The 13,198-nt window shown below is 45.8% G+C and overlaps 1 protein-coding gene across 5 annotated transcripts in view; it reads left to right on the forward strand.

Annotated features, from left to right (window-relative positions):
• LOC111950105 (nuclear pore complex protein Nup98-Nup96) overlaps positions 1–13,198 on the forward strand; it is a 30,395-nt gene that overhangs the window by 13,092 nt on the left and 4,105 nt on the right. For all 5 annotated transcript variants that reach the window (XM_070434454.1, XM_023967470.2, XM_023967466.2 and 2 more), the window contains 18 exons: positions 3,722–3,814; positions 4,067–4,204; positions 4,722–5,043; positions 5,312–5,431; positions 5,529–5,685; positions 5,852–6,044; positions 6,130–6,268; positions 6,534–6,711; positions 6,793–6,948; positions 8,410–8,637; positions 8,743–8,872; positions 9,070–9,323; positions 9,728–9,909; positions 10,561–10,793; positions 10,993–11,250; positions 11,466–11,623; positions 11,762–12,045; positions 12,266–12,487. In XM_070434454.1, the coding sequence (XP_070290555.1) occupies positions 3,722–3,814; positions 4,067–4,204; positions 4,722–5,043; positions 5,312–5,431; positions 5,529–5,685; positions 5,852–6,044; positions 6,130–6,268; positions 6,534–6,711; positions 6,793–6,948; positions 8,410–8,637; positions 8,743–8,872; positions 9,070–9,323; positions 9,728–9,909; positions 10,561–10,793; positions 10,993–11,250; positions 11,466–11,623; positions 11,762–12,045; positions 12,266–12,487 (3,445 nt within the window). The remainder of the gene's footprint in view (positions 1–3,721; positions 3,815–4,066; positions 4,205–4,721; positions 5,044–5,311; positions 5,432–5,528; positions 5,686–5,851; positions 6,045–6,129; positions 6,269–6,533; positions 6,712–6,792; positions 6,949–8,409; positions 8,638–8,742; positions 8,873–9,069; positions 9,324–9,727; positions 9,910–10,560; positions 10,794–10,992; positions 11,251–11,465; positions 11,624–11,761; positions 12,046–12,265; positions 12,488–13,198) is intronic.

Below are 13,198 nucleotides of genomic sequence, written 5' to 3' on the forward strand. Positions count from 1 at the left end.
GAAGTCTTAAGTAAAAAATGTATTTAAAAAAAAAAAAGACAGTCTTACGACTTTTTTACATTAAAAATGTTGACATTTAGCAGACGCTCTTATTCAGAGCGACTTACAGTAGTGTGTGCATACATTCWTCAGCATTGAATAATTGCTTTATTTGCCTCATAAATAAATGTATTGTTTATGCCATATCTCTAAGCTGTGATTGAGAATAGCTTATACTTTCATTGTTATTTTTGAAGTTCACAACTTTAGGACAACACCTTTCGTAGGCCAGACTATTTGAGAAATAAGCTACTGTTCATAACTTTAACTAGCCTTAAAGCTTTTATGATAGGCCTAGTAGGAGGGTAGGTTATTGGCCATTTGGTTTTCAACCTCTAATGGAGTTTTTTAATTTTATGGTTCACATAAATAATTTCTTTCTTAGTAAGGTTGTCATTATTTTTCTGTCGGCTATTGATATTGTTTGTTCTCATTATTAGTCCCCTTGCTACCTTACGTTTTTAGGCTATTCAAGTAATTTGTTGACGGAACTAGAGGTCGACCGATTATGATTTTTCAACGCCGATGCCAATTATTGGAGGACAAAAAAAGCAGATACCGTTTAATCGGCCGATTTGCTCCCTCCCTTGCTCCCATGCAGAGCAAGGGAAACAACTACTCCAAGTCTCAGAGCGAGTGACGTTTGAAACGCTATTAGCGCGCACCCCGCTAACTAGCTAGCCATTTCACATTGGTTACACCAGCCTAATCTCGGGAGTTGATAGGCTTGAAGTCATAAACAGCGCAATGCTTGAAGCACAGCGACGAGCTGCTGGCAAAACACACGAAAGTGCTGTTTGAATGAATGCTTACGAGCCTGCTGGTGCCTACCATCACTGTCAGACTGCTCTATCAAATCATAGACTTAATTATAACATAATAACACACAGAAATACGAGCCATAGGTCATTTAATATGGTCGAATCCGGAAACTATCATCTCGAAGACAAAACGTTTATTCTTTCAGTGAAATACGGAACCATTCCGTATTTTATCTAACGGGTGGCATCCATAAGTCTAAATATTCCTGTCACATTGCACAACCTTCAATGTTATGTCATAATTACGTAAAATTCTGGCAAATTAGTTCGCAACGAGCCAGGCGGCCCAAACTGTTGCATATACCCTGACTCTGCCTGCAATGAACGCAAGAGAAGTGACAATTTCACCTGGTTAATATTGCCTGCTAACCTGGATTTCTTTTAGCTAAATATGCAGGTTAAAAAATATATACTTCTGTATTGATTTTAAGGCATTGATGTTTATGGTTAGGTACAGTCGTGCAACGATTGTGCTTTTTTCGCAATGCGCTTTTGTTAAATCATCCCCCGTTTGGCGAAGTTGGCTGTCTTTGTTAGGAAGAAATTGTCTTCACACAGTTTGCAACGAGCCAGGCGGCCCAAACTGCTGCATATACCCTTACTCTGTTGCAAGAGAAGTGACACCATTTCCCTAGTTAAAATAAATTAATGTGAGCAGGCAATATTAACTAAKTATGCAGGTTTAAAAATATATACTTGTGTATTGATTTTAAGAAAGGCATTGATGTTTATGGTTAGGTACACGTTGGCGCAACGACAGTCCTGTTTCGCGACTGCATCGATTATATGTAACGCAGGACACGCTATATAAACTAGTAATATCATCAACCATGTGTAGTTAACTAGTGAATATGATTGATTGTTTTTTATAAGATAAGTTTAATGCTAGCTAGCAACTTACCTTGGCTTCTTACTGCATTCGCACAACTCCTCGTGGAGTGCAATGTAAGGCAGGTGGTTAGAGCGTTGGACTAGTTAACCGTAAGGTTGCAAGATTGAATCCCCGAGCTGACAAGGTAAAAATATGTTGTTATGCCCCTGAACAAGGCAGTTAACCCACCGTTCCTAGGCTGTCATTGAAAATAAGAATGTGTTCTTAACTGACTTGCCTAGTTAAATAAAGGTGTAAAAAAAAAAAAAACGTATGAAAACTTGAATTCGGCCATTCCGATTAATCGGTCGACCTCTAGATGGAACTCWGTTATATTCCTTGTTTAATCGGGAGAAAGGGGGATACCTAGTCAGTTGTACAACTGGATGTGTCTAGGCCATGCATCCAACATAGTGAAAGAGATACAATATTTTCTGACTGGATATTTTACACTGCTTTGGTGGAATTATTATCTAGTCTCTGGCCTGCATTCCGCTCTTGTGYACTTCACTTTTTTATTTTACATATTTTCAGCGTGGAACCTATGTTTAGGGGTTATAGCCTAGGCTAACTAATTCTAAATGGCACTAGAAGTTCGCAAAGTAGCCTAAGCGGAGAAAAGATGGGATGCAATTATTCCAAAATTAGCTCGTTGTTGGAACACACATACAGTATTTCCCTACTTCAATCAACTATTCCATTTTGAATTTGTAATAAAACTAGCATCATTTGGCAAAGAATGTAGCTTGTGTATCTTGTCAGTTATGTTTTTATAGGCATTTATTTCTGTAGCACTAACGGAAGCTTGTGGGGAGCGATTGGAATGCAATTGAGTGAGCCTTAGAGGGGAAAGGAAATTTGAGGAGAAGGACTGTTACTTAGCTTTTCATTTTTTTTTACCCTGTAAATGCATGTGTACAAATGGAAATTAACGTCTTTGAGACATAAAAGAAAAAAAACACTTGCCCATTTGGGCACAAAGCACATTCCACCAAGTAATTTTACAGTACATTTACATTTACATTTAAGTCATTTAGCAGACACTCTTATCCAGAGCGACTTACAAATTGGAAAGTTCATACATATTCATCCTGGTCCCCCCGTGGGGAATGAACCCACAACCCTGGCGTTGCGGGTTCATTCCCCACGGAGGGACCAGGATGAGTATATATATATTTTTCTATGGTTAAAGATAGTACTCGAACAGCCATTCCCATCCCTATTAGTTTCTATCTTGTCTGCAAACTATTGCTTGTTTGTCTTTTCTTAGCAAGTTCTGGCCAAAATAAATTGTTACCCACTAATTGCTAGTTAGCTGGCTAGCTAACTTGCAAAATGTCAGAGCAAATGTAGCTAGCTAATACAGCCTGGTACTGGTGTAGGCATAGATGAGCATTGTTTTTGCAATGGTATCTTTTAAATCTGAGAGAAATAGGCAAAGCATGAATGTTAGCTAGCTAGCTATCTCGCTACATGTGGTAAGAATGTGTAATATAACATCTAATTAGGCTCCCCTGGAAACACTGACCAACACTTTGGTTCCTACCCTGTCAATAATTCCTCCCTGGCTTATTCATTCGTTGTCATGTCAAACAACAATGTATTCAAGGTGCTGCCCACTATATTCCAACTAGAAATCAATCATTCTATTTTCCAACAGTTTTTTRCCCCTAGATGTTTTGCACAGCACGCTGCTCTGCGTGGCACAGCGTGGAAATAACAAAAATGCAGAAATTCATGAACATGTTTGAAGTTGGATTGAACTTTATAAAACAGCCGGACTGGAGAGAGCCATTGAAATCACCTTCTAATTACTACTCATAAAGAATATTTAGAACTTTCATTGTTAAAAAATATGAGTCCGTTATACGGTAAAAACATGAAAAATATTGTGATATGATATTTTGGCCATATCGCCCAGCCCTACTTATAGATGATATTATTGGCTATGTCAGTGACCATGTTGTTCTTCTCTCTGTGTTGTGTGAAGGTTTTGGACCCACTGCTGCTGGCGGAAGCCTTTTTGGGAACAAGACTGCAGCAGGAGGACTAGGGACCGGGCTGGGAGCCAGCTTTGGAGCAGGTATGAATGGAACAGATGACACTTCCAGAGCACCATAGGCCTGGCATACATTTGGTAGTGAAATATAATGTTAACTTCTCATGTATCGTATGGAAGATAATAAATAAACCACAAATGCATCAAATATCCATCATGTAAAAAATAGCAAAAACAAAGACCTGCCTTTTTGGATGTGTTTTATCTGAGTCTTCATTATGTCAGTCATTAGTCTGTGTGTTTCTCTGAGCGTGTGTGTTCTGTGTTTGTCAACAGTAGGCACTGGCCAGATGTCTCTGTTTGGGAATAACAAGACGCTGGGTTCTACTCTGGGAACAATGGGAGGTTTTGGAGTGCAGGGATTCAGCACAGGAAACAGCACTCTGGGCTTCGGAGCGCCACAACAGCCCGTTGGTAAATACCACTTCCGTCTATCACCACCTATCTATCCAGTCTGAAGCTGAATGTGAAAGCACATCCCTCGCCCTTTCCTCTAGTACAGTGGTATTCAAACTTTTTCAGCCGGGACCCTATTTCCCCCCCCAATAATTTATTGCCACCCCACCACACCCCAAATCTAATGACACAACCTTAAAATCAGTTAATTTAGATTTTTACATCAACAAATAAGCTTAAATTCAGTGCATTTTTATCTCTTATCAAAATGAAAAGAAACCAATGAATATATTTACTTAATACAATTGTATATTTTCAAATGTTTTTTTCTCAAACGTTTGTATATTGTCCCATACAATAATCTGTACTRTTAATCTCCTCACTGCAGTTTCCCCGCCAGCCCGACTTTGAAAACCACTGCTCTAGTACCAATTGTATTAGTTTCTTCAGTACACTAAAAGAGTGTCTGGATAACATTACACGATGTGGTGTGAACTTCCTAATTCTTATGCCTGTTTCACTTGTCTCTACTCAGCGGTGACGGACCCTAACGCGGTGGCGGCCCAGCAGGCAGTGCTGCAGCAGCAGATCAATGCTCTGGCCTACTCCCCCTTCGGAGACTCCCCCCTCTTCAGAAACCCCCTCTCTGATCCCAAGAAGAAGGAGGAGCGTCTGAAGCCCACCAATCCAGTGGCCCAGAAGGCGTTGACCACGCCAACTCACTACAAACTGACACCGCGACCTGCGACACGTGTGCGGCCCAAAGCTCTGACATCATCGGGCTCTTCCAAGTCCCAGCTGTTTGATGGGTTGGATGACGACGAGCCTTCTCTCACCAACGGAGCCTTCATGCCCAGGTAGGTGTCTCTGTGGAAATTTGCTTCTAACTAGTTCACATGTTTCTGTTTCCACTGATTTACTGAATTCAGCTGTTTTCTGTTATGTTTTTCTAAGCGGATACTAGAACTTGGTTTTCAACAGCTTTTCACCTCTTGTATGTAACGAGCTGCATCTATATGCTTCTGTCTGTCTGCTGACTGATGTTGGTGTATGGTACCTGATGTGTATGTTAGTACATCTGTGTATGTTGTCTGATCTGTGTTTCTCTGTGGTGTTATAAACTAGGAAGAGCATCAAGAAGCTGGTGCTGAAGAACCTGAATGGCAGCAGCCTGTACAGCAGCCCGCTCAACAGAGACTCCGACGACCTGTCCTCTCCACCAGAGTACCCCCTCAACGGACTCGGGTCAGACACACACACACACACACACACACACACAGAGTTAACATTTCAAATGTGTATCTGTGGAGTGTTGGTTGCTGACCATGTCTCTCCCCTACAGTGCCAGTGTGGACGAGGATGATGATGTGAGGGAGGTGGTGGAGGGAGGAGCAGAGGACGACCTGGAGATCAAGTTCTACGCCAAGCCCAGCCTGCAGGACACCATCTCAGAGCTCAATGCCCATAGGATGGGGGCTGGGGGCAGGAACGGGCTGCAGGTGAGCTGATAGTAAAAAGGAGTAGACAGACAGTGAATATGGTTGTCTCAAATGACACCTGATTCCCCATAAAGGGCACTTCTTTTTTGGGGCACGCWCCTCAGATAGTGCACTACTTTAGACATTTTTGACATGACTGTTCTGAACCTGCCTCCTCTGATTTCAGGTGAGCAGCGAGGACATATCGCTGGGAGATGACTCCATACAGGAGGAGCGAGTGGAGGAGGGCCCCCCCCACCCTGCAGGTATCGTTCTGGGCCGTGTGGGCTACTACACCATCCCTGCCATGGACGAGCTGGCCAAAATGGTGGATGAAAACGGGGTGTGTGTGGTGGAAAACTTCACCGTGGGCAGAAAAGGTAAGACTGGATTGGTCGGGTGGATACTGCTCTTTAAGAAATATTGGTCGGTAGCTCACTGCTCTGCTCTCTGATTGGCTCTCAGGTTACGGCTCCGTGTTCTTCCATGGTGAGGTGAACGTGACGGGGCTGAACCTGGATGAGATTGTCCACTTCAGACGTAAAGAGGTCATCGTCTACCTCGACGACAAGAACAAGCCCCCTGAGGGGGAGGGGCTCAACAGGTCAGTGACAGGATGGGACAGGGGCTCTTCCTCCCCTTCACAGTGGGGACATTGTCGTTATCAGTTTCCTTGTAATGCCATCACAGACGTCAAACTGATTTGACATATACTTTGATAGTGATCACAGCTGAGGCATAACTCAAGTTAATGTTCTCCTTATTTCCTCTCCCTTTCTCTCATCCTTTACCGCAACTCTTTACTAACCCCATATTCTTATCTCTTTCTCCCTCTCCCCTCTTTCTCACTCACTCATCCCCTCTCCCAGGCGAGCAGAGGTGACTCTGGATGGGGTGTGGCCTAATGATAAGACCACCTGTACTCAAATAAAGAGCCCTGAGCGTCTGTCTGAGATGAACTACGAGGGCCGCCTGGAGAACGCCTCACGCAAACAGGGCGCCCGCTTCCTCGAGTACCGCTCCGAGACGGGGTCCTGGGTGTTTGAGGTAAGCATGCCATGACACACACAGCGTCTGTGAATCAATTTCTCCCTTCCATGTCTGACTCTTCTCTCCCTGTGTCTGCAGGTGGCTCATTTCTCTAAGTACGGCCTGCAGGACTCTGACGAGGATAAGGAAGTCCCTCTCAAAGTGGACCCTAAGAAGCTGAAGACGGCAACAAGACTTCCACCAGGGCTGCAGCAGCTGCCTCCCTCCCAGCAGCAGGTGGCGCCACAGGCTCAGGTAGACTGAGCAGCACAGTGCGCCCACCCACACTGACAGTCATACTCACTGCTCTCTACATCACTTGGATGGCCTTAATCAATATACAACCTAAATATACCCGATGATCTGAACAGAAGCAGTGTTTCCTTTCCACTACCATTACTACCACATGCAGTGTGTTGGGTCTTCTGCCTATATCTCTGTTTCACCACTCCTGTTATGGCTTGTATTCAATAGGTTTCTATGAAAAAGGTTTTACGTTTGATAGCCCTGGATGATGTTGGTCTCTGCACCCCAATAAGGCTCTTAAACATCAATCTGACATCACATGATGAGATGGGAAACATCCACATGTTCCATGTTCTATATATCAGTGGTGTGGGGAGGTCTGAGTTCTCCTCTCCGCCCAGGTTCACCGGTACCTGAGGTGCCACAACTCACCAATCACAGACAGGAGGTGGGCAGGGTGGATTGCACAAGTCTGTCAGTCCTGGTTAGTGGTTAAGTTCTGCCCCTCACAACCGATTCAAAATGCACACCTTCATCTGTGCTCTAAATCTTAAATATCCTGAGCTTAACATCAGCCTGGATCACTAGCAAAGGCATGAAGTAATTAATGGATTGAAAATAAGATGTTTTAAGGGCTAAGTGTTGAATGAGGTTTTTGGATAAAAATAAATCAAACTAACTTAAGGAAATGTTTAACTCTGAAGTATTTTTTTTATTTTTCTTAAATTAAATCTGTATTGTAAAATATTTTTTTTACCAACTGTCAGTCTCATCTGCTAGGTATTTAAAGTCAACATTTACAAACGGTTTAATACTGATTACGGTATCTTCAGAAAACATCTCATTACCATGGTTGTACCTCATTAAAATCCAGTATTAATGCAGAGATGTTAAACCTGAAAAATCTCTTCACAGATTCATAGTTGCTTATGTTTTATCTTTTTTGCCAAACAAGCTTTAAAAAATGTACCAAAGATGTGTGATAACTTGCGGTTCTTGGGCAACTCTGCCAGTCCTGCAGAATATATTCAGGATTAGGTCTTCTGTCTGGTTGAGGGTTTAAGAAACTACAACTACTACTCTTGGGGTATTATTGACTCAAGCTACGACTTATCTTACGTAAAACCTGCTCCTATATACATCTGTGATATCTGATAATGCTATGAAATAAACTGATTAAAGATGACACATTCTGCTGGTCTGTCAGACTTGTGTATGTAGAGAAGAAAATAATGCTTATTGAGAGTGATGTCCACCATATGTGGTCTTCGTCCACACACCTGTACCATCTGCTCTGACCAGTGGAGCTCACTGACCTGGAACCAACTGCTCTGAATACAGATACTGACATTTTACATTTACTTACGTAATCTGATTACACTAAACTGATTTTGTCTGTGTGTCTGTCTCTTCTTGGTGTTTGGCGGCACTTTCCCTGCTGTGTCGTTTGTCGACCCGCTGTGTGTACAGTCCACAGCAGTGCTGGAGCTGCTGAATCGCGTATTGGAGGTGGACAGTGATATGGCCGACATTACCCAGGATGCCCCAGGGGAGAGCATGTTGGGGGAGGAGGAAGGGGAGAGTGGCATAGGGGAGAAGGGAAGTCGGCTGGGAAATGTGACCCCTACGGAACACGACTCTGTCTCAGCGTCCAGTCAGATCGCCTCCTCGCTGGGGATCAACCCTCACACACTACAGGTAATATACTACTGTACACCCTCATGCGCCACTTGTTTAATGGTGTGGGTGGTGTGTTTTCCCTCACTCGCTTCATGACGGTAGCGTGTGCTTCCCTTTTCTCAGATTATGAAGGCATCGCTGTTTGCTGAGGACGATGATGGTGACATGTTCCAGGAGCAGGGAGGGATGACAAGTTCTCTAGACGTGGCCTCTCCTCACATCCACCTGCCTGGCACGCAGGGCAGGCCCTCCAGTAAGTGTCAGACACACAGCCCAAACACTGAATTATACCCACAGTCGCCATCTTTTACTTACAGACCCTAACAGGCCTAAAATGCTAATATAGCAGTCCTTCTGAAGGAAGCTTTACTATTGGATGAATTAAAGGTGGTTTACTTGGATTGTGTTCATTGAGCTCTTCTTCCCCCCACCCTTGCGTTCTCTCTCCAGTCGGTGGTCWCCTGCAGACTCGTTTCAGCAGTGCCGGTCTCTTCTTTCAGCTCCCTGACGTGCCCTTTGGTGGGGGCCTTCCCGGCAGGCTGTCCAAGTCTCGGGTGTCGCCGGCGGTGCCTGAGCCTTCGCGGGTCTCCCCCTGGCCCTCTTTTCTTTTGACAGCCCCACCGCCCGAGGCCACTGTACGGACAGTAGGGGCTCGGCGCCTGGGGGGACCTGTGGACCCAGAGAACTCAGTCACACTGGGGAAGGTATTGATAGCTATACTTCTAATGTGTTACATTTCCTGGAACTTTCCCCAAATTCCCAGGTTTTTCCAAAACTCCTGGTTGGAAGATTAACAGATTTAAGAGGGACTAAGTAGGAAATCTGGAATCCTCCAACCAGGATTTCTGGAAAACCTGGGAATTTGGGGAAAGCTACTGGAATTTTTGCTAGACACTTCATGATACAATTATAATCGTTAAGAGTTGAAATATCAGGTACAGTAGACTGATTTACACAAGGATACATTCAGATGTACACGGGGCAAAGCAATGAAACTTTACATCAAGAACATTGAGATTTGCTGGATAATTTGAATGATTCCACTGTTTATTATGTGTGAATAGGGCTGTAAAGTATGGGTTGTTGTAATCCATTCCCATCCATCCAGGGCCGTCTTCTGATGGATGCGGCTTTGTTCACGGGCCGGTCATTTCGTGTGGGCTGGGGTCCTGGCTGGACTCTGGTCCACTGTGGAGACGGGCTAAGTGGGGCCGGGGACAAGGAGCAGGACCACGGAGACACAGGAGCTACAGGCTTTGGATTCCTGCCCAAACCTGCCAAGAGTAGACGGTAAGCAATACACACACACACACACCAGACCACTGTCATCAGACCACTTGACCAGCAGCATACCTCCCTGCACCCCACTGCTGGCTTGCCTCTGAAGCTAAGCAGGGTTGGTCCTGGTCGGTCCCTGACTGTGAGACCAGATGCTGCTGGAAGAGGTGTTGGAGGGCCAATAGGAGGCACTCTTTCCTCTGGTCTTAAAAAAATATCCCAATGCCACAGGGCAGTGATGGGGGTCATTGCCCTGTGTAGGGTGCCGTCTTTCAGATGGGATGTTAAACGAGTGTCCTGACTCTGTGGACACTAAAGATCCCATGGCACTTATCGTGAGACTATTGTTAACCTGTGTGTCCTAGCTAGATTCCCAATCTGGCCCTCGTACCATCATGGTCACCTATCACCCCCAGCTTCCAATTAGGCTCTTCTTTCCCCTGTAACCATTCCGTCGTTTTTTGTTGTTAATGAGAATTTGGTCTGTCAACTTACTAGTAAAATACGGGTTAAATAAAATAAATAAAAAATCTACACAGGAGTGTGGGAATGGGATCCAGACCTGTATGAAAGGACTGTTTGAGGTTTGTTTAGAGATCGAAACTAAAGCCTAAACWTTCCTCGTTCCTCTCCAAATCCATCTTTCTGTCTTTCACTGTACAGACTGTCCGACAGTCCATTCAAGGTGGTGATCGAGCAGGTGGTTGGTCTGGAGCTGCGGGACAGTGAGGAGAGCCAAGCGGTGTACCAGCGGCCCCTGGAGATCAGCTTGAAGCACAGCAGCATCAGTACAGAGGGGGCCTGCCCCTTCATCCAGCCCCAGAGCGGTGTGGCCGCCCTGCACGAGTACGCAGAGTGGATTACTGACCTCAACCAGGAGGCTGGTGCTGGAGATGGTAAGAGATGCAACACACACACAATGGTAGATGGTGCACATTCATTATTGGTCCAATTCCAAAACTTCCCTATTATTCTGACATCACCCCTGTATATTTCTGTTTTAATCCTCTCCCATGGTGATCTCGATGTGTTCAGATATATAAAAAATATATGCTTGCTAATGCTATCCTCTTTATGTCCATCTCCCTGTACCAGTCCTGGGTCACTGGGCTCAGGTGTGGACTCTGTGTGAMGCCCTGTGGGGCCGACGGTGTTCAGCAGTGCCTGGTACCAGTGGCTACCTGCAGCAGATGGAGAGGAGAAGGAGCTTCTCAGCTTGGCTGTCCCACAGTGCCACCCAGAGGATCGAGCAGGAAGTGGGCCTGAACCAGGGGGGAGGAAACGTGGATGCCATCTTTAGCTACCTGACTGGACACCGGATCAGTGATGCCTGCAGGCTGGCTCAGAAGAGTGGTGAGGAGAAGGGGGATTGGAGGGGTGACAGAGGTAGGGGGGATTGGAAATTGAGGGGATGTTGAGGAAGGAAGGGAGATCAGGAAGACGAGGGAATGGATGGATGGAGGAGGGGAGGGGTAGGAAGCTAAACCCTGCTGCATACAAGTGGTGTCTTACGAAACCGTTGGGACAGGTTGTAGGATCGCATTAAGTTGTCTTAAACCTGTGTGTAGGGGACCACCGTCTCTCCCTGCTGCTGTCCCAGGCGGTGGGCTSTCAGTACGGCCGGGAGCTGCTGGCACTGCAGCTTGGAGACTGGAACAGGATGCAGACAGACTCTTTCCTGCCTGAGGAGAGGCTACGGATCTTTGCCCTTCTCGCTGGGAAACCTGTAAGTAACTGTGTGTCCAGCTGTTGTTGTGTTCAGACCGCCATTAACTGGATTGTCATGTGTGTGTAATCCACATAATTTGTTGGAAAATACATGAATGAGAAATGTTTTCTGAGCTGTATGTACTGGTCTCTCTAGGTGTGGCAGTCTACAGACTGTGAGGTGAATGTGTGTTCAGAACTGGACTGGAAGCGTTGTATGGCGGTCCACCTGTGGTACATGCTGCCTCCCACCGCCTCCATTGCTGAAGCCCTGGCCAAGTACGAGGCTGCCTTCCAGGGCTCTGCTGAGGGTCAGAAGTATGCCTGCGCCCCCCTTCCCCCCTACCTCGACCAATCAGACCAGCCGGACATGGAGGAGGAAGAGTCTAAACGGCCGCTTTACGATATCTGCTTCCACCTGCTCAAACTCTACAGCGACAGGTACTACACTACCCACAACACACTGCGCCTACATACTTCCCACAATGCACTGTATATGTTTCTCAAWWWWWWWWTTTTTGCTTTACTAAGGGGTGGAGTGGGGCTGTAGGTTTCTCTGACTAGAACTAATCCTACATTATCATTATCAAGCAGATTTAACAGAATAACAGTAAACTACCTCTAGAGTCGGGTTTAAGTGATGGCTCCCTCTCCCTCCCAGGCACTACAGCCTGCAGCAGTTGTTGGACCCCCTGGCGGTGACGTGGGAGTGTCTTGACTACCGTCTGAGCTGGCACCTGTGGTCGGTCCTGCAGGCGCTGCACTACACACACCTCAGCCCCGCCCGACAGGGCCTCATACACACCAGCTATGCTGCCCAGCTGGAGAGTGCTGGCCTCTGGGACATGGCCATCTACGTACTGCTGCACATACCTGACAACACGTACGTACACTACATTACCAAAAGTATGTGGACACCTGCCCGTCGAACAGTTCATTCCAAAATCATGGGCATTAATATGGAGTTGGTCCCCTCTTTGCTGCTATAACAGCCTCCACTCTTCTGGGAAGGCTTTCCACTAGATGTTGGAACATTGATGCGGGGACTTGCTTCCATTCAGCCACGAACATTAGTGAGGTCGGGCACTGATGTTAGGCGATTATGCCTGGCTCGCAGTCTGCATTCCAATTCATCCCAAAGTGTTCAATGAGGTTGAGGTCAGAGCTCTGTGCAGGCCAGTCAAGTTCTTCCACACCGATCTCATTTCTGTATGGACCTTTTTGTGCATTTGGGCATTGTCATGCTGAAACAGGAAAGGGCCTTCCCCAAACAAAGTTGGAAGCACAGAATTGTCTAGAATGTCATTGTATGCTGTAGCATTAAGCTTTCCCTTCACTGGAACTAAGAGACCTAGCTCAAACCATGAAAAACAGCCCCAGACCATTTTTCCTCCTCCCCTAAACTTTACAGTTGACGCTATGCATTGGGGCAGGTAGCGTTCTCCTGGCATCCGCCAGACCCAGATTCGTCCGTCGGACTTCCAAATGTTGAGTGTGATTTATCACTCCAGAGAGCACGTTTTCCACTGCTCCGGAGTCCAATGGTGGCGAGCTTTACACCACTCCAGCCGACCCTTGGCATTACGCATGGTAA

The sequence above is a fragment of the Salvelinus sp. IW2-2015 genome, linkage group LG23 (genome assembly GCF_002910315.2).
Source record: "Salvelinus sp. IW2-2015 linkage group LG23, ASM291031v2, whole genome shotgun sequence".
Classification (NCBI taxonomy): Eukaryota; Metazoa; Chordata; class Actinopteri; order Salmoniformes; family Salmonidae; genus Salvelinus; species Salvelinus sp. IW2-2015.